The sequence below is a fragment of the Stegodyphus dumicola genome, chromosome X2 (genome assembly GCF_044657685.1).
Source record: "Stegodyphus dumicola isolate Sdum_Otavi_A_Nest chromosome X2, ASM4465768v1".
In the NCBI taxonomy this organism is placed as follows: Eukaryota; Metazoa; Arthropoda; class Arachnida; order Araneae; family Eresidae; genus Stegodyphus; species Stegodyphus dumicola.
The window spans coordinates 69,334,189-69,357,288 of record NC_140781.1 but is presented as its reverse complement, the minus strand read 5'-3'; the positions used below and the strand labels follow the sequence as shown (position 1 = coordinate 69,357,288).

General features: G+C 34.4%; 1 protein-coding gene across 2 annotated transcripts in view; it reads left to right on the top strand.

The window, feature by feature from the left end:
- LOC118199913 (uncharacterized) overlaps positions 1-7,980 on the top strand; it is a 52,679-nt gene extending 44,699 nt beyond the window's left edge. For both annotated transcript variants that reach the window (XM_035371785.2, XM_035371786.2), the window contains exon 7: positions 5,498-7,980. In XM_035371785.2, the coding sequence (XP_035227676.1) occupies positions 5,498-7,959 (2,462 nt within the window). In that variant the 3' untranslated portion in view covers positions 7,960-7,980. The remainder of the gene's footprint in view (positions 1-5,497) is intronic.
- Positions 7,981-23,100: the final 15,120 nt, after the last annotated feature.

Below are 23,100 nucleotides of genomic sequence, written 5' to 3'. Positions count from 1 at the left end.
TCAACGATTCTGCGCATGCTTCTTGTGTGAAAAATGTCATAAAATATATAACAAATAATATAGAGAACAGCCATCAAAATTACACTGAATTTTTTTTCAAACAAATTTTTTTGTATCACAAAACAAATATAGAAATTTACTAGGAAAAAAGTGGATTTAAATGACACATCATGAATGAAAATTCTGGGTCTCCTTGTGATATGCTGTCATCTACTATTTAAAAAGAGAAGTTCGAAGTATATTATAAAGGCATTTTTATCCATTTATGGTTGAATTTAACGGTTTCAGAAGCGATTCAAGTTGCGTGTTCCATGTAGTGGAATACTGAGCAACAAAGGGTTAACCATTCAACTCTTGCATACACTGGTGTGCAAAAATTAAGGACGAAGTCGAAAAATTAGCATATCAGCTAAATGAAGAGGCAGAGCGGACAGAAAGACCAATCAGGAGATTAAGTAAGGTGATGTACGGTAGCACATGCGCAGATATGCAGGTAGACGTAATGATGGGGGAGTGTCTGAGTAGTATAAAGCATGTTGTCGGTGTAAGATCAGTATTTCTGGCAAAGAGATTGCACGCCGTATAGCAGTTAAAATCACACCAAGTTACTGCCTCAGCGAGAAATGGCAAATAATCAATCTGTTAGACAACATCTGGATGCTTTTACCCAAGGTCGAATCATTGGGAAGTTGGAGGAAGGCCGCAGCGTGACAAGTGTGGCTGCAGAGTTCTGAATTGCTCACAGCATCATTTCACGACTTTGGAGACAATTTCAAACTACAGGAACAGCTATCCGGGGGTTTAGTAGTGGTCGTCCACGAGGAACCACACCCGCAGATGACCGGTATATTGCCTTACAGGCGAGAAGAAACGGGCGGCAGACAGCGGGAGAAATCGCTAGACACAGGCGGCTGGACGACCGATATCGCGTTTTACCATGGCCAGAAGACTGCATGGTGGTGGTCTGTTTGCACGTCACCCTGTACGGTGTGTACCTCTAACGTTTCATCGGAGAAGGCGTTCTCTGTGGTGCAGGGAACACCGGAATTGGAGAGACAATGAATGAGGACGAGTACTCTTTACAAATGAGAGCAGATTCAGTCTGAGTAGCAATTCTCATCGCATACTCATCTGGAGAGAGCGGGGAGGCCGCAATCATCCCTCCAACATCATTGAAAGGGACAGGTATGGAGGTGGCGGTGTTCTCGTTTGGGGAGGCATCATGCTTGGTAGTCGTACAGACCTTCACATCTTCGACGCAGGTTCAGTCAGCGGGACCCGTTATTGTAACGAGATTCTTCTTTCATATGTGCGTCTTTTTAGAGGCGCTATGGGTCCGCAGTTCCTTTTCATGGACGACAATGCACCATGTCATCGCACAGTAGCTGCCGAACAGCTCTTAGAGAGTGAGGATATTGAACGTATGGATTTGCCGGCACGATCTTCGGATCTCAATCCCATCAAGCATGTATGGGGTTTTCTAGGCAGACGCTTGGCAGCTCGTACCTTACCACCAGTAATGATTCTGGAGCTTCGATTGGCGCTGCAAGACGAATGGGCAGCAATGCCTTAACAACTCATTGACACCCTCATTCTCAGCATGGGCAGATGCTGTGAAACCTGCCTAACAGTCAGGGGAGATCATATCCCCTATTAAAGACCGGATGTTTCTTGCTGGACACCCATAACGGGGATGTTTCGGCCTTCAGTCGCATTGTGCTCCATGCTACTTTTTCAATAAAGCTTCTTTTTATCCCTCTGATTTCTCTTTTAGTAAGTGTTGCTTACATTACTCATGTCCTTGCGTATTGGGGATCTTACGGTATTAAATGTGTTGATTTCGAAAGCTTTTGTACAAAGTTATATTGAAAAAACCGTCTCGTCCTTAATTTTTGCACACCAGTGTATTTTTCACAAAATTCTTTCAAAAATCTCTCTCTCTCTCTCTTTTTTTTTTTTTTTTTTTTTTTAAATATTGCTCACAAAATTCTGAATCCATTGGTATCATTACTAGCATATTTTTTGTGAAGTTAAGTTTTTTAGCTGCTTAAAAATATTTAACAGCTTATACACATTTCCTGCTTATTTTTAGCTGGCTTTGTACGCACAAGATTAGCTGGAAAGCTTTTGTGCATGCATTTACATTATAAAGTTACATGTGCAATATAAATCATTTTTGCTACTGACATGCAAGATGGTCATATTATTTACATACAATTGCATACTACCTGATCAATGATGATGTTTTCTCTATTTAACAATTTTTCTGTATATAGTAAAACCTGACACATGGCATACATGATCCAACATTGGAGTTCTGAAAAAGAAAGTCTGTTAAAATTTTTCAGTGCTAAAATCATCTTTTTTTGTAAAGATGCTGTTTATTTAAATAAAATATGTGAGATAACAAGTAAGTGCAAAAAAGCTGTAGAAAATTTTTTCTGCTCATTCTGGAACAAGTAGTTGTTAACCGCTTCCCTTGCAAAAAATCATCACATTTTTTTATTTTATTATTAAATACAACAAAACAAATCAAAATATGTAGATTTAAAGTTGAATTTTTAATTTTTTTGAAGGTGCAAAAGCATTTATTTTTAATATTATTTTACTATCCCGAGTTATCTCGGGCAAACCGAAAAAAGTTAAATATTAATCTTTGTATGATCGTTTTTGAAACAAGGGACAACACAGAGTGATACCTGACATTCTACACTGGTATCTGGTCTCTTTTCTTACTGGCTTACCGCTGAAATCACTTTCACGGGAGCACAGAGTACACTGTCTCGTTGGATTTGATTTTTTTTTGATTTTTTCACCACCTTTTCATAATCACTATCTGAAAAGTCATCGCTTTCGCTATCTTCCATCATCGCCATTATTTTATTTTTTCCAACGCATGCATCCTTCTTTATACATTACTAATCCACAAGCCAACGTATACTATACAATAGGGAAACACACGAGCAGTCCTTCCAAAAGAACCGCACAACCAACAAAATTTGGCAATCTGCTAATCAAAGCTGAATATTTCCTTTCATTTCCTCCAGACCGAGTAAAACTGTGATAAAAGAAATCGTACTAACAAATTCTGCTTCGCCTGAGTTTTCTCGGGATAATAATTAACTGCAATATATACAAACCCGAGATAACTGGGGATAATCAGGCAAGTGGTTAATGTAAAGTTAAATTTTCAGGACTTCTGAAATCATCTGAGATCATTTCTGCATATAAAGTAGCATAACAAAACTGAAAATCAGAAAAGTTTTTGCTGGTTTGTTTTATGAAGTGCAAAAGACATACGAGCCTGACAAAATCATTCAAATTGGTCGACCGTGTGTGAGCCAGATACAGCATTTAAGGAGTGAACTCTCCGAGAGTTTGCTCACTGTTTTGGTTCAGAGAAGTGAGACATGACAGCCATTAAAAAGAGTGCTGCAAGTAGTATTATGAAATAATTAAACATGGCATTCAGTAATCTTTTTATTATAGTAATGGTCTATCATGGTACCATTGTAGCTGAGAAATCCATTAATCTTGATGCCGTCACATACTGTCTTTGTGTATTACGTGCTCCGCTCTTATGCACTACACAGAAGGGGAGGGATGCCCAGTGGAGGTCCTTCAAACGGAGACTTGTTTGTATCCATGTTGCACATGGGAAAAACCACGAAAACGCCCATGCAGCCAGCGCGTTCCCCGAGACTCGAACCCCAGACTAAACTACCAGTGTTCCGTGGCTTTTACCGCTCAGCCGCTGGTGGGCCTGTACAGATGGTTGGTCTTCAGTATTGTAACCCTGCATAACTTATGTTTCAGGCTATCATATGGAGGCATATATTTTTTCTTGCACCTTCAAAGTTGGCTTATTATATCAGGTTACATTAATATCAATCTTGAACAATTGCAGAGGGACTGAGACCTTCTTCAGTTTGAAATATTGTCCAAAACCTGGCAATAATGCTGATCCCAAATTCCACATTGGTTCTGTGAGGCTTTCATGTAGCTTTTTAATCTTACTGCCTGTAACATTATCCAGATGGTGACTGAATTACAATAAATATTTATTTAAACTATGCAGTTTGATTGAAGGTATAGTCATCACATTAGTATCTATAACTTTGTATAATGAGGTTTAAGTTTTGTAGTAATGTATACAAGAACTTCTCCAATGTTATCAAATTCTCGAACTTGCATATGTCTTAAAAATTATGCAGTTACCTTTCGTCACATGCCGTAATTTAGAATTAAAGTAGAAATTTGTGATTTTATTGGGGGAGTTTAATTATTCTTTGTAAATTATGATGAACTGCATTTTGTTAAGTTTTCATGTTTAGCACATACTGAACCACACCTGTAGCTTAGATCATGAAAAAGAACTAGAAATGTATTGGTCTGACATTGTGGTTCAGTTTGTTAAGCATATATCTGATTTTGATAAAAACTAAATCATTTTTGCATAATATTTATGAACTAATAAATTGGTGTTTATATCTTATTGAGAATGTTGCCCAAGGTTCACTACTGGCAGCAACCAAATTACACCCATAAGAAAGGGGAATTTCCATCTCAATTTACATGAACAGATTTGGCAGTCTCTCACCTCTCTTCTTCTACTATTCGATCTCATGAGAGGAATATCTGTTCACTTATATTTTGAAGTGCCCCCAAGCCACACAAACTGTACACTGCGGGGGAAAAAAAAAAAAAAAAAAAAAGCACAGTTTTATTGGCAATCTATGTTTTATTAGAAAATCGTGAGTCCATTTACATGTGTGTAGTACATTTTGCTGTTTACTATGTGCATACATGTCAGACCAGATTTCTCATTTTTCAGAAGTGTTGTTCCCTCATAAATACACATTTTCAGCCTGGAAATGCATCCTACTATGCTCCTCAGATCATTTGAGAATGGTTCACAAAATATGAAGCATAGATTTTTCATATTATTTTAGACTACAGATATCTTAAAAACCAAGCCATTATTTGTGTGGGGTGTGCTGGAACTGCTAATTCAGTTTGCTGGTATTAGGTACTTAAAAAATTTTCTTCTCATCAGTGGCCAAATGGTAAAGATTACTAAATCCTAGTAGTTTGACATGGTTTTATTGTAGGCGAATGGGATGGCTGAATCTTCCCTTAGATAGACAGCTGTAGCATGCTTTGCCATAGTCAAATAAACCAGACAAAATTAGAAATCTTGGCAGCATCCGTACTTCATTAGGTAAAAAACTGATTAGCAACAGGTGCAGGATGCTCATATTAGATCTATCACCATAATGTTTTGCCTTTGAAATGAGTTGTTTATCTATTGGCTGTAAATCATCTAATGTGAAGATCAATATGGTTTAAAACAATATTTTCATTTTAGGGGTTTACTTTAAATGAGATTGTTGTCAAAATTAACCTAAATGTTTTACTAGAAATATTTTTGGTTGTATTTTTTTAAATTTTACTTTGTGAATTATGTAGAAATTTAATCTTTTTATTATCTATGTAGATTATAAAGACAGGAAGTTTGACAGGAGAGATGATGCATGGAGACCTCAGTCAAATGTAAATAGAGATATTGGGCGGCGCTTTGCATCAGACTCGGCATCTGATAAGAAAAGCTATGGAAACAATAATAACTATAAATATGGTGAATCCAACTACAGTTCTGAAGCAAGCTCTAATTCCAGAAGATCAAGAGGAAGGTCTTTTAGACCTTCCAGACCACCACCATTTAGATCTTCTCAAAAGACTAGGCCGTTTGATTCAAGAAATAAATCTGATTATGTTGAAACAAATGTATTTAGAAAGCATCTTTATGCAGCTAGTTCCTCATCTCCAAGTGTTAGTGATTCTGAGCAAGAACCTGAAGTAAATCTTGCCAAAACATCAAAATTCATTGATTCTTCTGTATGGGACGATGTTGAAATAACAGATGTTCAGCAAAAACAAAGCAGGGTTGAAAAGTGGGTAAAATCTATACCTAATAGATGGGTTGATGATAAGCCTAACAAAGAATTTCATGGAAAATATGAATCTGGAAATTTCCACGATAAAGACAGAAAACGTGATCATTCTTTTAAAAATGAATGGCATAATGAATTACCCACAAGAGGCAAAAGTAATGTTGGCTTTAGAGATCAAACACAATATAGAGAGAGGGAAAGTAAATTTGATGGACAGAAATCTGGACGTGGGGGACGTGGGAGCTATAATGCTCGTGGAAATAGGTATACGACTCGAGAAAGCTTTAAAGAAATAGCTGAATCAGATTCAGTAAGACAAGGTAATTACCGAAGAAAAAACTTCAACGAAAGAAACAGGTGGCAACCTGGGTTTACTTCTGAAGTTCAAAATGATAAATATTATGGGAAAGACGTAAAGTCCGATAAGAGGAATTCTGAATCATATAGTTATGGTAAATCTAGGTATAAAGCCCATAATGAACGATCAGGGTATTCTCGTTTTGAGGACCGTAACAGTCATGAAAGAAGCTCTAAATTTAAGCAAGATGGCAGTAATAAAACTGTTAATGTGGAAGAATCTACATCATATGAGGCATCGTGGAATAATGTGAGTGAGTCCTGTGATGATGGATGGACCAGTACTGAACAATCTAATATTGGAATGTGGAATGAAGAACTTACTTTCTTGAATAAAAATAAGGCTGGAACTGATGGTGATGTACATTATTTGGAAAAATCAACTCCTGATATGCATTCCCCTCGAGGAAATCTTAATGACTGTAAAGCCCAAAATGCTCTTGTTGATACAGATGATGAATGGGCCAATATTGATCAGTCTGATTCTGGAACTTGGAATAACGAAACTGCTTTCTTTGAGAAAAATAAAGATGAGGCTGATGACAACCAGCATTATGAAAAATTAACTTTGGATTCATCAGATGCTCAAAATATTGCTTTTGATACAGAGTATGATTATCAACCTGAAAATAAATTTGTAGATTTGCCTGATCCAAATATTGAGCATGATGTTGCTGCTGAAGTGGATTCCTCATGCACACAAGACATTAATAATTTAACAGAAAATTTCAGTGCTGCTTCTCTTAATGCAGCAGAATCACTAAACTTCCAGCAGGAAGTTGTGAAAAAGGAGCGAGAGATAAGTTCAATACAGAATGATAATGAATGTATCAAAACAAATCTTAATGAGTCAGGAAGTAAAGGTGTGCCATTAGAAGAAAACACTACATTCAGATCTGAAACTTCTAAAGATTCAGATTTTATTCACGCAAACAATGAAACTGTGTATGCAAATAAATTGACTGTTCAAAAAGATGAAAATGCATCTCCAACTTTGTCAATTGAATTGTCTTCAGTATCTGAAAGTCATAGTTTACTTGCTACACATGTTACTACAGGACCTGCAGCTGAAGTTGAACATTCCGAAAATTGTTCTACATCTAAGACTTTGTCTGGGCATGCTGAAGCAAAAGTTACTCAGAAAGACCATTCAGAAGAAAGCACAGAATTTTCTAGCTCAGTGCCTGATAAGAAACCGCTTTCTAAATTACATTGTGATGAGTGCACCGATTTTGCAGGTGAAGTATTGACTGAACTTCATTTGTGTGATGAAGATATCAAAGATTCTGCTTGTGGTACCCAGCCTGGTAATGTGCCTACTGGTGCAGATGAGAACACTGAGGAGTTTTCTGAAATCATACATAGTGAGCAAACAAAAAGTTCTTCTGTCTTGAAGTCTGAGTGTAACACTGAAAATTTACAAGCAGACTCAAAACTATCATCTGGTCATATTTCCAATGTGACTGAACAAAATGAATTGTTAAATTCATCTGTTTGTAGCATAAATCAATCATGTGAAAAACTGCAGAGTCCTGACTATAATACTTGTGCCTTATCACAGTCTGACGATGGTGGTTGGTCTACAGTTAGTGATGAAAATGAATGTTCAGAAGACTCGACAAATTGTGATGATAAGCTAAAAAAATAAACATTTATTATATATTTTGAATTTAGCATTGCTACTAAATATGGCTTGGTCTATAATTTTAAGTATGAATTTAGTATATTAAATGCAAACCACTAAATGTATATATAAAAGCTTGCTATAATTTGCTGTACATATACTGCCATACTTTTGCATTCAGATACCTTATTATGTCGCATATCATTAGAGAAAGATCAGCTTTTATAATTGTGTAATTGTAAAATAAGAGTTCTTTTTACCCAATAAGCTAGAGAAAACATCCATTTTTTGTAAAGCATAACTTCTTTTCACCCGTGAATCTGACAATTCATTTTACATTTTTATTTCATTCTGAAAATTCATCATTTCAATGTATTAATAGCATGTATTCTTGATACAAAAAAGTTAATTTACATATTTAATTATCAGTTGCACTGTTATACTTGTAAAACATAGAGATAATTCGTCTTTTAACCCTTTGACTACTAATGGGACATATATGTCCCACTAAAAGTAAAAAAATTATTGCTGGGGTAAAAAGTATGTACAGTCTCATGAATGTTAGTAATCATCTTCCAATAGTTAGAAAATCAAGACACTACTGTGCTCATTGTACACAAATGAACATAGAGAAAAGAACAAATATGAGTTGTTAATGTGTAATGTTGGGTTATGTAAAGAATGCTTTTACCCTGTACCATATGATGTAAAATCTATTTAATGTAAAAAAGTTTTTCAGAATAATAGTGTGCTTATAGTAAGTCGATTGATATATGTGGGACATGTGTAGCCCAGCCTTTGGCTTGAAAACCTTTTTTTCAAAAAATTCCCAAATGCTAAATTTACCTTATTTAATGACATAGTTTCTTTACTTGAATAGAAAATGGGGTATTTTTTTTTTTAAATTCATAGTCAAAGGGTTGCATCTAAACAAATTACTTTACTGTTTGAAAAATAGCAAGTTTAAAGGAGAAATTGTACTGACTGACAGGCATTGGTATAATAATTTAAAAAATAAATGTTAAGGTTAAAAACTAAAATATTGGCACTGATTTTCATATACAGCACATGTTCATAGACTTCAAAGTTAGATTTGTGAGAAAAATTACATTATACATTAATAAAATAGCTTTCAAATCTGTAAAACTGGGGAAAAAAAAAAAAAAAAAAAGGTCACAATCTCAGCTAAAATGTAAACATGAAAATTAGGGAAAAAACAAAAATGGATCTATAAAACTTATTTGATTTGAAGTGCAGTCTAAGGAATTATTCCTTTCTGGTTGGGTGTTTCATATATGCAAAATGGCATCCCAACCATGCATTCCTCGAGAATGAATTCAAAGGACAAGCAGTGCGTATTTGGACTTAAAGCTGGAATGTTTATTAAAGACCACTAGATTGCACCCTGTGTCCATTACTTTTTAACTGAATGTAGTTTTATGATACTGACCTTCACTTTGTATATATCTTCTGTTAGACTTCGCTATTTTACTCATCAGCTGTTGCTAGGGAGGAGAGAAAGTGTAATGTAAACAGAGCTTTGTTCTTTAACTCGCCATGTTATACTAGAAGCATTTGCGCTTCTCATATTAATCCGAATCCTTTTTTTATTCTTTTTTCCACTACTGTCTAGGGTTCTGTTACACTTTGCATTGCTTTTATATTTCTGGTACCTTCCTTTTTATTTCAAAAAACTTTGTTTCCAGTTAATTATGGTGAGAAGTGTTATTATTTATAAGAGGAAGAATATACTTCCATGGTAAATGAGTCGATTAATGACATAGATAAGCATAATGATTCATTTTCTAAAGGATTAGAAAGTTATATTTCTAGTGATTCTGATACAGACATTTTGTCAGAGATAGGGCTCACTGAGTACATCTTTTCAGCTTCCCCGTTAAATCTATACTTAATGTTGGACTCTAGCATTTGAGGAATTACATCCTCATATATTTATTGGAACACTGGGAACAAATTTTATAGTGAATGCTGAGCAAGAAATTGATTTCTTTAATATCTTCTTTGATGATGATCTAATAATTTGATTCTTGAAGAAAGAAAGAGTTTTGCTCAAAGAAGTGCTCTGTCAACTTTTAAGCCAGCCATATTTTTAAATGTATGTACCGAGAATATAAAAGTGTTTCTTGCAATGATAATACTGATGGCATTATCAAGAAGTCTTAATTCGAAAATATATTTCACTGCAAATGAAAGCTTTGCTACTTCATTTTTCAATAAAATCATGCGTAGAGATATGTTCCTAAACATTTAAAAGTTTTGCATTTCACCTCAGATAGAGTGCTAAAAATTTGGTAAAACTAGAACTAATCATAGAAAATTTAAAAGAAGCTACACACCTGAAGAAAATATTTGCATCGATGAAAGCCTTTTGCTTCTGGTTATGTATGGAATTTAATAATTTATTGTGGGAAAGAAATGTTAAGCAACAGTGGGTATTAATGAGAAAAAGTAGTGTAAACATTGGTGAGCCATTTACATGAGAAAGGGTGTAATTTATATTTGGATCATTTCTTCAATGTCCCGTCACTTGTGGAATACTTTGGAACAGTATTAAAAACATAAGAAAGAAAGCCCAATGACTTTTCAGGAAGAAAACTAGGAAAGGATGAGTTCATTGCAAATGCAGCAAGATAACATGATCATCATTCCCTTAAAAAAAAAGTCTTTTTATGCTAACAAAAAATGGCTAAATCTGACAGAATAGATAGAGTTACTGGAGAGAACATTTTAAAACCTAAATGTATTATAGATTACAACAAAAATGAGGGTGGTGTGGAATGAGAACACTATTCAAAATGAGAACACTATTCATGTTCTTGAAAATTAGTAAAATGGTACAAAAAATTGCTTTTGGGACTGATGAAAATGATAATATATAACTCCAACATTCCTTTTTACCAAAAATATGGCATTAAAATGCCATTTCTCCAATTTAAAATGAAACTGAATGAGTCGACTTTCGAGAACTATGGAAGTTATTGAGAAGTAAAATGGTTTACTGTTAGGTCTATATCAGCATGTATCCAATTTTCGTACCCTCTGTATATACGAAAAGAGTGAGGAAACCCCAAAAAGGTGAATGAACTGTGGTAAAACAAAGAAAAAAGCAATATTTTATGCTTGTGGATCATGCAATATAGGACTCCGTGCTTAGAGATTTACCACACTCAGTCTTCACTTTAAATTTTGTTACTTCCTGTAAATAATCTCTATTGTATTTTTTATTAATGAATTTTGTCAATTAAACCTTAAGAATAATTTCATTAGTGCTTTCAAATATTATTTCACAAAATAAGCAATTTTTTTAATATACACTCTTTTGCAAAAAAAAAATCGAAGCACCATGAAGGAAGTGGTTGTTTTTGATGAAATTTAATATGTGTATAGCTCATACACAGATAATAAAATGATAAAAAATCAAGGTCATACATAGTACCTATTCACGATCACCCATTGAGTGCTCAAATTAGTAATTGGTCGAACTGCCTCTGGCAGCAATGCATGCTGGAGTTCGTCGAGGCAAGGAGTGGTAGAGGTTCCTAATGTCATCCTGCCAGGCATTCATCAGTTTTCGTCCCACATCTGCGATATTTTGTGGTGCCCGTGTCTGGCAGCCTACCATATCCCAGAAATGCTCAATTGGTGAAAGGTCTGGTGACCTTGCTGGCCAAGGAAGAGTATCAACCGCACAGAGACAGTCCAGAGCGGTAGGTATGTCGCTTGGCATTATCTTGTTGGAAAATGGCCCCAGGATGACATGCCATGAAGGGTAATGCAATCAGCCGCAGGATGGTATCAACATATCATTGAGCTGTTAAAGATGATCTGCTGTCATAAGAAATAGTACCCCACACCATAACACTAGTGGTTACGGTTGTATGCCTTTGCAGACTTGCCAACTTTCCCGATTTTCGACTGCTCTCCCGCCAACACGATTTACAATATATGTCTCCCGACTTTTTCTTATTCTTAAAATTTCTCACGATTTTTATGGAACTTGGCTTTATACTTTGTTATATGAACAAAAAAAAGTGATTTTGGACGTCCCAAGCAAAGGAATTTTCTCTAGATTATATCTAAAACAAAACCTTGCGAATTAGATAACTTCTGCTTTGTGAATGAGAGCATATACGTATCCCATACCTGCCAACTTTTACTAATTTTTCGTATTTTTACGAAAATGCGTTTGTCTTTACGATTTTACGATCGTAATCCATTTTTTACGATTTTTTTTCCTTTCTCAAGTGTTTTTAGTGATTTTTGTCGAAATTGAAAAATGTTTCGCCAATTTAGCAATTTTCGCCAATTGCATTGTGTTTTACCGCCAAGTACCGACTACTTCGAATCCAGTAACCTGCGGGTTCTCCCAACTCGCCGCTTAACCAGCCAATCCAATGTGCTGAACTTGTTTCTCCCACTCTTTTCTTTGTGGGCGCCAGATTATTTTTTTCGCGTTCGCTTCAGCAGCAAGGGAATTACTCAGCGAGCGTGGATTGTCGCATTCTGTTTGTTTTTTGTTTGCACGTGCTACGAATTTTCTTAACTTCGTTGTTACGAAATGAGTTTAAAAAAAAACGTATTCTCAATATTTTCGGCCTGCCTACAAAGCCGAATTTCCAACAATTAAAGAATCTTTCAAAGGAAATAACTATAAATTTCCAAAGAATTTTTGGCTAAAGCCAAAAAATGCACTCTAAATTCATTGCAATAATTTTTTTTGTGTAACATTAAGCTCTTGTTTTATGTTTCCTAATAAATTTTTTAGTTACTACTTAATTGAGATTTACTAATGTAAGTACAATTTTCTTTTTTCTATTTTTATAAATTGTTATTTTGTTAATATCAAAGCATGATATTAATTCTTCGTGTTCTTCTGAATTTTGGAGAAATCTGAATTTTTATCTTTAGAGGTTGGCAGGTATGACGTATCCAGAAATGTCCTTCTCCAGTTCTCCAATGGGCATCATGCTCCACTGCGTGTCATCTGGCATATATTAGCCAATGAGGACAAAACAAGCTGTTATTTGGATGTTCTTTAGTTATTTCGGTCATTTTGTCCTGAGTTGTGTGAGTACACGTGCCTTCGGGAAATAGTTTTAGAAATTATCATCTTTTGTTATGTCTGCGAGAAAGGTGAAATACTCGTGTACGTTTCAAAAATCGTACACAGTTGACTTTCCTTCCATTATTTCCTCAAGGAAATGTAATAAATTTGCGATGTGTACCACCTGTCATTGAGATTTTTCGATTTCGCATGGTGGAGGGCGGATGTTCTCAAACATTTGCGTACACAAAAACACAAGGGCAACATGAGCTGTTTTGGGGGAAAAAAAAAAAAAAAAAAACGAAAAATTAAGTTTTTCTTCGGAAACAAAGAACCAAAAAGTTATTAATGCAGAATGTCTGTTCTCTGCCTTTTTACTGGAGCACAACCTGCCACTGAATGCATCGGATCACGCTGCAGCTTTATTTAGAAAAATGTTTCCCGATAGTGAAATCGCTAAGAAATACTTAAGTGCAAGAACCAAAAGAGGTGCAATTGTTAAAGAAATGGATTTGAAAAAGAAATCTTCAGTTATTGATCGCATTAAAACATCTCCGTTCTGCCTCTCTATGGATGGAAGCAATAATACCGATTCAAAACTGTATCCTTTTGTTGTTTCTTTTTTTAATCCAGAGTCTTCAGAAATTGAGTGCAGTTTACTTTCTGTCCCCACTTTGGAAGGACATTTGACAGGCTTTAATATAGCACAGCTAATTATTAAAACTTTAAAAGAAAATGCAGTCTCTCTGGATAATTGCTTAGCACTAGGTGCCGATTATGCACCAGTATTGGTAGGCTTGAAGACTGGTGTTGCAGGCATCTTCAGAAAGGAAAATTCAGATTTGCAGATTATGAGATGCACCTGTCACCTCTTAAATTTAGCAGCTGAAAAAGGAGTAGCTTCTTTACCAATAAATGTGGATGAACACATTGTTGATATTTATTATAATCTTGAAAGGAGGAAAAATTGAAACAGGTCCAACAGCTGCATAATAGCAGTTTACAATTAGAAAACTTGGATGAAGTTATAAAATCAGCTAGGATTGACACCCAGTGGAGTTTAATTGGAAAACTGAAAGATGATGATGGAATTTTAAAATATAGAGAACTGTCTAGAATTATGTTGGCCATCTTGACAGTTCCCTATAGTAATGCAGAGCGCGAGAGGATTTTCAGTGTTGTTGCGAAAACGAGGACTAAATTTAGATCTAATATTAGTGATGACAGATTAGAAAACTTTTATTAGTGAAAGCAGGCCTACGTGGCAATTGCTATGAACAAAATTAGGAAGTTTCTTTCTTAAAGAAAGCAAAATCTGCCACTGTTTATACCATTTGTACAAAAACTGATTAAAGGTTTTTTTTTTTTTTTTTTTTTGTTTTGTTTTGTTTTCTTAAACGATGCAAGTAATAAAAATGTTTTTTATGTGTAAGGTATTTTTGTGTTGCTTGCATTTAAGAATTAGTTTAATATTTAAAGTTAATTCATTATTAAAAGCTATATTTTCCTCATTTAAAAAGTCTTTTTAACGTGAAAAATCTCCCGATTTCTTAAAAAAATCTCCTGATTTTTGAGTGTCATAGGTTGGCAAGTATGCCTTTGTAAAACCTCCCCAGTAGAATGGTGTTTAGGATACCAGGGTACCTAGGCCGAAGGCCTTACCCCTTGTAGAACATTTGGTAGCTTCTAAAGATGTGAGATGAAGTAACCAGTAAATTCCTAGAACAAAAGTGTGTAAACAACAAAAATCATAATAAACATATCAACATCAGTTACATAAATTTTAGTTCTGGAAAGCTGTAAGATAGAAAAAGTAGCATAATAAATGATAAATTGCTACTAGCGGCAAAAGCCATCGAGCTGGTGCAAACAAAGTCCTGTGCTTAGTCGTAAAAGTCCTTTCGTTAGCTTCTAACTGCTCATTCGTTCTAACCAGTCACATGGGAGGTCACCCTCCCTGAAACTGACCCCAATCGATGCTGCTTGAAAACCAGAAAACTGCAACTTAGAATAAGTGTAGAATGTGAAGAAAAAAATAGTAAGACCTAATATTACTGCATCTCTGTTGATGTAAGGTCCTTAAAAGTCTTCTTCAGCAATCTTTAAGGTACATTGCAGCTTTAAATCCACATGAAAGTTTCTCCGCAGTAGTTTTTGCTTTCTTGATATTTTGAATGAGGTTTATGATTTTTCCCAGAAATTCTTGAACCTTATCATCTCATATCCAGTTAATAGCATCACTAGTATCTGCAGGGACTTGATTAATTTTACTCTTTAGTTTCTCATGTATGAGGCTTTCTGAGGCGGAGGGAAATTTCTTTCTGGATTTTTAGTAGGGTTTGGAAAGTCATCACTCTTGAAAGTAAATTCCGTCGTCTTGCGGGGGCTGGTTTCCTTTCAAATTTTTTCTTATACACTTCGCACCCATGATAACTGGATACATGATTTTTTTCCGCAAAATAAACATGTGGGAGTTCCGTCCTGCTTCTTAGGGCAAGTGTTACTGCGATGGTTATCTCTGTATTTGCAGCATCTAATTTCATTAGTGCATAGGTTCTGGGAGTGCCCCTACTCCTGACATCTAAAACATTGCATCGGTCGTTTCCTGGGGCTGTACTTTTCAATCTTTATGCTCACGCTGAACATGCAGTTCAGCTGATGTATTGCGTAGCCTTCTTGGTTTCTTTTAAGTTCAATAAGCCATATTGGCAATTTCTCAGAGTTATATTTTTTGCTCCGGCAAAACTGCTTGACCTTAAGGACTGGAAATTTCCTTCTTACGAGATCATCGTAAATCGCTTCTTCAGTAACTTTATCAGGAAGATTTTTAATGATGACTTTGAGAGGCTTTTCCTTTTCAGCTACAATCTATAACAGTTTTATCCGATAAATCAAGTCGTAAAACGAAGGCTCATTGGGACCGCTGGCCCCATCCTCTCCAGACACGAACACGGTGGTCATCTGCTTCAAGAGGGATTCATCACTGAACACTATACAATGGCAGCCATGATGATCTGGTGCAACATCACTCTAGGTGACTCCGCCAATGTTGTGGAGTCAAAGGGAAACATCTTAAAGGCCTCTGTGAGGATAACCCCGCCTCAGACAAGCGCCCTGAGATGGTAGACAGTACCACAGGATGTATAGATGTGGCTGTAGCGCGTTGAATAGTCGACAATGATACCATTGGAGCAGTTCGGGCCTGGCAAACAATGATACTGTCTTGCCTTGCATTTGTGCTCCTTGACCTTCCAGAGCCTTCATTTCATTGGCAGTTTCCTTGTAGCAACCATTGCTGCCAGCATCTTTGCACAGCAGTGTCTGTACGCTGCAAGTGGCGGCCTATTGCTCGGTATGACCACCCAGCTTCATGCAACCCTACAATGCGACCGCGTTCGAAGTCGTTTAGTTGTCTGTAAGGTTTTCGATATCGTTGCAATGACATCTTTAGTTGCTTCTTTACGGAATTACAATGGCAGCAACAACAGCAACAAAAAAAAAAAAAGGTAAATTTTCTACCTCTGTTACTGGTTTTATACTTTGCGAAATGTGTGGTATGATCGCAATTCCTGTTCATTTGCCTTGAAACTTTGGTCATTTTCATGTTCGATCAAGATGTTTTTGCATACCAAATTTCGTCACGATCGCAAAAGTCTTTGGTGTTTCGATTTTTTTGCAAACGAGTGTATTTTCATGTAAACTAAATGAGAGAGGTTATTAAATGCTAATTTTAATGTAAGATACTAATGTAGTAAGCAAAGTTTTAATACAGCTTAACTAATAACAGCTTAATCTCCCCCCCCCCAAGGGAATGTCTTAGACAAAGGAGTGCCATCTCAAAAGGGTTAAATACAGTGTTTTAAAGTTTAACAATTGAGCATCTTAAAAATAAAATTTATAACTAATGGTTGACATAGCATTTCTCTGTAAAAAAATAGGGATTACCTGATCTATTAATTTCTCAGTTTGAAAATGTTGCCAAACCCAGTTTGAAATGAAGCATGGAAGTCTGACTATAAGTTTGGAATTTCTATTCTTTTAAGTTGATACTCTGAACTGATTCTTAATACATCTGAACTTGAATAAGCCAAAAGTGAAAGAACCAAAAAAAATTTGATTGACATTTTCGTTTTTGGCTGGGACGGTTTTTGTTCCAAACCTTAAGTGCTACAAGAGTTCAGCTTTGGGATACACACACATATATGTAAATGTATGTATGTAATAGAAACAAACTTAAAAGTAATGAACAGCAGGGATTTTTATGGCATAGAAATGTTGATCCATAATGAATAGGAGACTGGCAGCCAAGGCACATTAAATCATTCATAAATCTTTGATTTTCAGTAAACGTATTGCGGCTGCGAACAACTTGATACATTATTTGTGCCTATTTCAAGAGGTTTACATTTTTGATAACTTTGCAGCAAGATGGAAGCAGCAGTCCAGCTAGGCCGAAGTGTAGTGAACAAGTGTTATGCTCAGGGGGAAATCTTAATTCAGACTTAGTTTTGGTTCTTAATGTATTTTGATTGGATAATTACGAGTAATACTGTGTAAAATTATTATTGGCTATAAGTTTTAATTCCCTTTACATCATCAGAGTTATGTAAGAGTCATTATAACGTAGGTTAATCTCGAAGTGACGCTGTGCAAAGAGAGATTGCTATTTTTAGAATAGAGGGGGAATTAATTTAAGCTGTTAGTTTAAATTTTTATCTTTTATATATTTTTTTACTTTTCTTACATCCCCCCAAAAAATTGATATACAAAAATTATTGGTATAATATTTTATATATCAACTTTTAAAAATAAATTTATAGAGTTCTATAAAATTTTCCAGCATTTTAAGTCCAAGAAGTCGTGTGTTTTAGAGTTTACGTAATCATTTTTCTTCAGCGAAAATTTTCATCATCACAGAGTATCACAAAAACTTCTACATAACGATTACTTATTCTAATGAACTGAAGGAACATGTTTAAGAAGAATATATGGCACTGATTTTTATATTGATCATTTATATTTTAACATCACAAACTCAGAAGTAGTATTGCAGAAATTGCGGTTTCACTCTTATCTTTTCATTTGCAATTTCATATTTTACTGAACTGGAAGGCCCGCCGTACTTCTAAATAAACGTTTTCATCAGCAGGACTATCCACTTGAGCTAACCAGTGTGTCTGTTATGTGTAATTTAAGCATCCCATAGCCATCAGCAAGTTGTCATGCTGATTTGCATTGTAGAAGATTTTCCCATTTTTATCAGAAATGTTTTTAGTGTTTTACTGAATATTGTTACATTTCTATGTCTATTAAACACTAAATTACATTATACACTGCTTTAGAATTAAGAAAATATGCATTATTTTATAACTGCTAAATAATTAATTTCTTAATACGAATTTCATGGATGTGTAAAAAAAAAATTTGGTTTTATATTGACAACAGCAATTTTTAAAGGACATTCAAGCCACTGAAAAATATTATAATATTCAAGCAAACATTTTAAGAACTCTGAACTTTTACGTTTATTTCTTCAAAACTTTGGGACATTTTTTACAGTATGTTTACAGAAAAATAAGCTTGTAGACTTCAATAGCATTTTCAGTTTGCATTTATTATTGAAAATGATGTCTACATGATCTTGAAGATACAGGTCTACTAGATTTTGTTATTTTAAAATATTTAGATCAAAATTTTATGATTATTATTATTATTCAGAATTGTATTTCCTTTGTTTCGCTACTGCTTTAATGCTTTTCTGTCGCCAAGCATTTTTCACTTTGAAGGGAGGGGAATATGTTAGATAGAAAATATGTAAATCAGCTGTATAATTTAATTTATTAATAGTCTCTTAATTTCTCATTTTTAATTTGGGTACTTCGTCTCTGTATTCTAAAAATATTAACAACATTTCGGAATGGCTACATTTCTAGATCAATCCATTTTGCGTGCCTTGTGTAATGCTGATGATGTAGGTAAATGGGAACTTGAAATAAAAATTTTGTGAACTAAAACTTTTCTAACCTAAACCAAAACCTTCCTCTTTGTGAGCTTCCATATTGGATAGCTGTGCAATTTAGTTTTTGTGTGTTGCTTGCACACAATTTTGCTGGGCTCTCTTCCTATTGCAAAAGTATATCAAAAATATAAAATTTCTGGAAATATGCACGATTAGAATGCCAAGTTGTATTGTGGCCGCAAATGTCAATTTAAGTAAAAATGGAATCATCTCTCTTTAGTATGGATCAAGTATCTACGCCAAACAGCATTGCTGTGCTTCTACACCTCAATGTCCCTTTTTACTTCTAAAATTTGCTTTTATTACATGTATGTATAGCTACCATTTTCAGTCCCTTTTATGCAAGAATGAAGTCACCTAAGCTGTTAATGCCATTGAATGGGATATCTTACTTTTGTTTTTTTATCTGATTTATTTCTAGAAAAGTGCTTCCTTGAAGGAGGGAAGAAAGCTGATGGGTTTTTTAGTATAAAAATGTTTAAACGTAGACAAAAATGCAACCTTAGCTTGACATAGATTTTGAATAACAGTCTTATTGAATTTGAAAGTGATAAAATTCCTTTCCTTCAGAAGCAGAAACATATTTGCAAAAATTGTCATGTGCACAACCCGCTGCAATGTTTGGGAAAACATTCTCTGATATTTTTCTGATGCCTTAGTGTTAACTGAAAATTTCCCTAATAATAGAGTTATTAGGTTAACATAAATTTCAAATTCTGTATTTTGACATTTAGTTTGACTTAAGTTCTGTATTTTTCTTAAAGTATGAAATTTCTTCAGCAAAATTATATTCACAATGAATACAGGGTATTTGTTAAACATTTATTGCTTAGCTGTTAAGGATTTTACTGTTAAATGTATATTAATTCTTAAGGTAATTTGTACTGTATGTGTGACAATAAATTTGTTCCAAAATCCAAAAATAGTTCCTATGTTCTTTGTTGTAAGAAAGAATAACTGAAGTGCAAGTAGTGTAACATAAGGATTAAAAATTTCAAACTTTGTCAAGGAGAAAAATATATTTAAGAAAAAAGTATAGCTTCTTGTGTGTGTAAGGAATGAACAAGAGAATTATGTTTCTCTCTTGAAACTAATTTTTAACTAACTTTAAAACTAAAACTTTGTATACCATAAAAAAAAAAGCATTTCACTACTTTCTGCAACAGAGGTTTTGTGGTCAATATTATTCTGATGGAAAGCACGGTGCATTTAAGTATTAAGGGAAGGTTTCCATAAATGGTTATGAGAAATCATGTATACACACACCAAAAAAAAAAAAAAAAAAAAAAAAAATGAATCAAGAAAACAAGCCTTGTTTTCTGAGAAATCAGGTATGCTTATTTGAACTGATAAAATCATTGTAAAAACCATCAATATGAATACTTATAATTATAAAAGTATTTATATGATGTTTAAAATTTTTTGACAAAATGAAAAGAGTTGGGAATGAATGTCCTTTAATACATGTCCATATTATAGAAGCAAAATAGCTCATAAATGACTTGTTTCAAAGACCACTTAATGTTCTACTGTAGTTACTTATATTGAAAATGTTAAACAGCTGGTTAATAAGTCACATTTCATAGGAATGCAGCACGTCAGTATGAATGAAAACTAAACCTAACTGAATCCTGTATTATTGCGAGCCTGAAAACTTGCATGAGAGTTCATATGTTCTTGTATTAAAAAGGAATATGCAATGAAAAATTGTGCTTATTTACAATATTGGATGTATCTGCAACCTAAATTTATAGAAAATATTTTGTTTCAAATTATAAAATGGTTTGAAATTCACACTGGAACAATAATTATTATTAATGAGCTTTTTAAGCAGTTTTTCTAAACCTAACTATTATTAATGAAACCTAACTGTTATTAATATATATTATAACCTAACTGTTATTAATGAAACATAGTAAATAAGACCTTATGTATGTAGGAACAGTATTAATTTTCTTTCCTTAAATATTTTTTCAAAAACATACATATAAAATTTTATAATAGTATTACTGTTTATTTCTGTTTCTTAAATACTAGAGGACTTGGTGTCTGAAAAATATGTTAAACCTTCACAAGGGCGAGGCACTTGCTTCAAGTGAACAGGTGATAAATAAGGAATCAATTAAAAAGTTATAATAAATACATTTTTTTTATTTATGATTAAATTGATGTTGTCACCTCCTTTTATAAATATATGTGATCTGCATTGTGATTTATTGATATGTAGTTTTCCACTATGTATTTTATTACTATTCCACTATGTACTATATTTATGCATGAATACCAAGTGAGAAATTAAACAGAATTTTTAGAAACATTGTAGAGAAATTAGGTTATTTCGAAGCAGGAGAGATGAAAAATGAGCAGTGCCCTCGCCGGGAGTCCTCGAACCACGGACCTCTCGAATACACATCGAGCGTGCTGACCACGAAGGCGGGGGAAATACCTTATATACTCCCCCTTTTAAAGGGTGACTGGGGATTAGGGGACCCATTCACCAAATCTTGGTGATGAAAAATCATCATCCACCACCCTTTTAGTTCGAGTGCCACTGTAGAGACAGGTTATTTTGAAGCAGGACGTGTGAAAAATGAGCAATGCCCTCTCCGGGACTCTAACCACGCACCTCGGAATATGCGCCGAGCGTGCTGACCACTGCACCACGAAGGCACGCTAAGAAAGCGGGAGAAATACCTTATAACATTAATTCATTTTTATAAATGTTGCTGTTGATTTTTCACTGTTCTGTGAATAGGGCATTCCCATTTCTTTATATCTGACCCTTTAAACTTGATTGAAGTAATCTTGAGTTCCAGTTGCTGTTGATCAGAGGTAAATTTATGGGGTCATGCAAGTCGTAACCGCGATTCTGGATTTCAGTGGATCCCTAAATAACTTTCCGGATTCAAAGAAGAACCGTATAAAAATGATGAACATCCTTCTGTCTTAAAGATCTAGGGCTTCCGAAATTTCAAGTGGGTCTCTTACTGATTAAATTTGCTATGATGTCAATTCAAAGTGCTTCTAGCAAAGAAATGGATTTATGTAATCTCAAAAAAGAAATAAGATGAGCAAAAAAATTTGCTAACAAAAGTTAGTTTTTTCTGTTTAGTATATGAAGATGTGTCGTTTGCACGTAACTTTTACTCAGACCAGTGACATAGCCTAGATTTTCATGATGGAAATGGTGCTGAACACCAAGTTTTTAAAAAATTATGCTTATGAATGGAAGTTAGAGTTACATGTATTCGAAAGTTGGCTTTAGGATTTGCCTATTAATATATTGTTAAATTTTGCGTTGCATATAAAATAATGAAATGCACGTAGTTTTAAATCCACCATATTTAAGGTCTGAAATGGAAACTTTTCCAGGTAAGGTTTGCTAACAGTTTATATCTGATACAGTCATAACGCAATTTTGCTTAATTGATGCAGATCGCACTGTAATATATTCCCAGATATAATCAGTAAATCGATTATTAATTTTTCATCTTAACGTCTGATAGAAGTCAAGCACTTGTATAGTTAATACTGTTAACAAAATCAGCCGTTCAATCTTTTGAGTTTCACTTTTACACTCACTTTCAAAAGTTAAGCACGAAGATGTAAAATGCAAAAAAATCAACAAATACTGCTTTGATTGACACAAAATTCGGCAGGAAAGTAGCATATATATTTATGCATAAAACAAAATCAATAATTGCATGCAGAAATTAAAACAATGTTAAATTTTTGTAAGTTATCAGATAATGACATACTGGAGACTTAAACAGAATTATGTATAAAGTGAAAATAAACTGCATAAAATAAAAAAAAAAAAAAAATAATAAAAAAAAAGACATTAATAGGGTTTTTATGTGATCACCCCTCATCTGTATACAAAGTTTACACCTTCTATCCATGCTTTCAATTAGGTGGTCAACCACCGCAGAATTAAGCAATCGCCATTCTTCTTTTAGAGCAGTTTCCAACTCAATAAGAGTGGCTGGATGTGGGAAACGTGAAGATACAGCACAGCCGAGAGCAACCCAAAGATTTTCAATGGGATTAAGGTCGAGCGAATATGCTGGCCACGCCATAC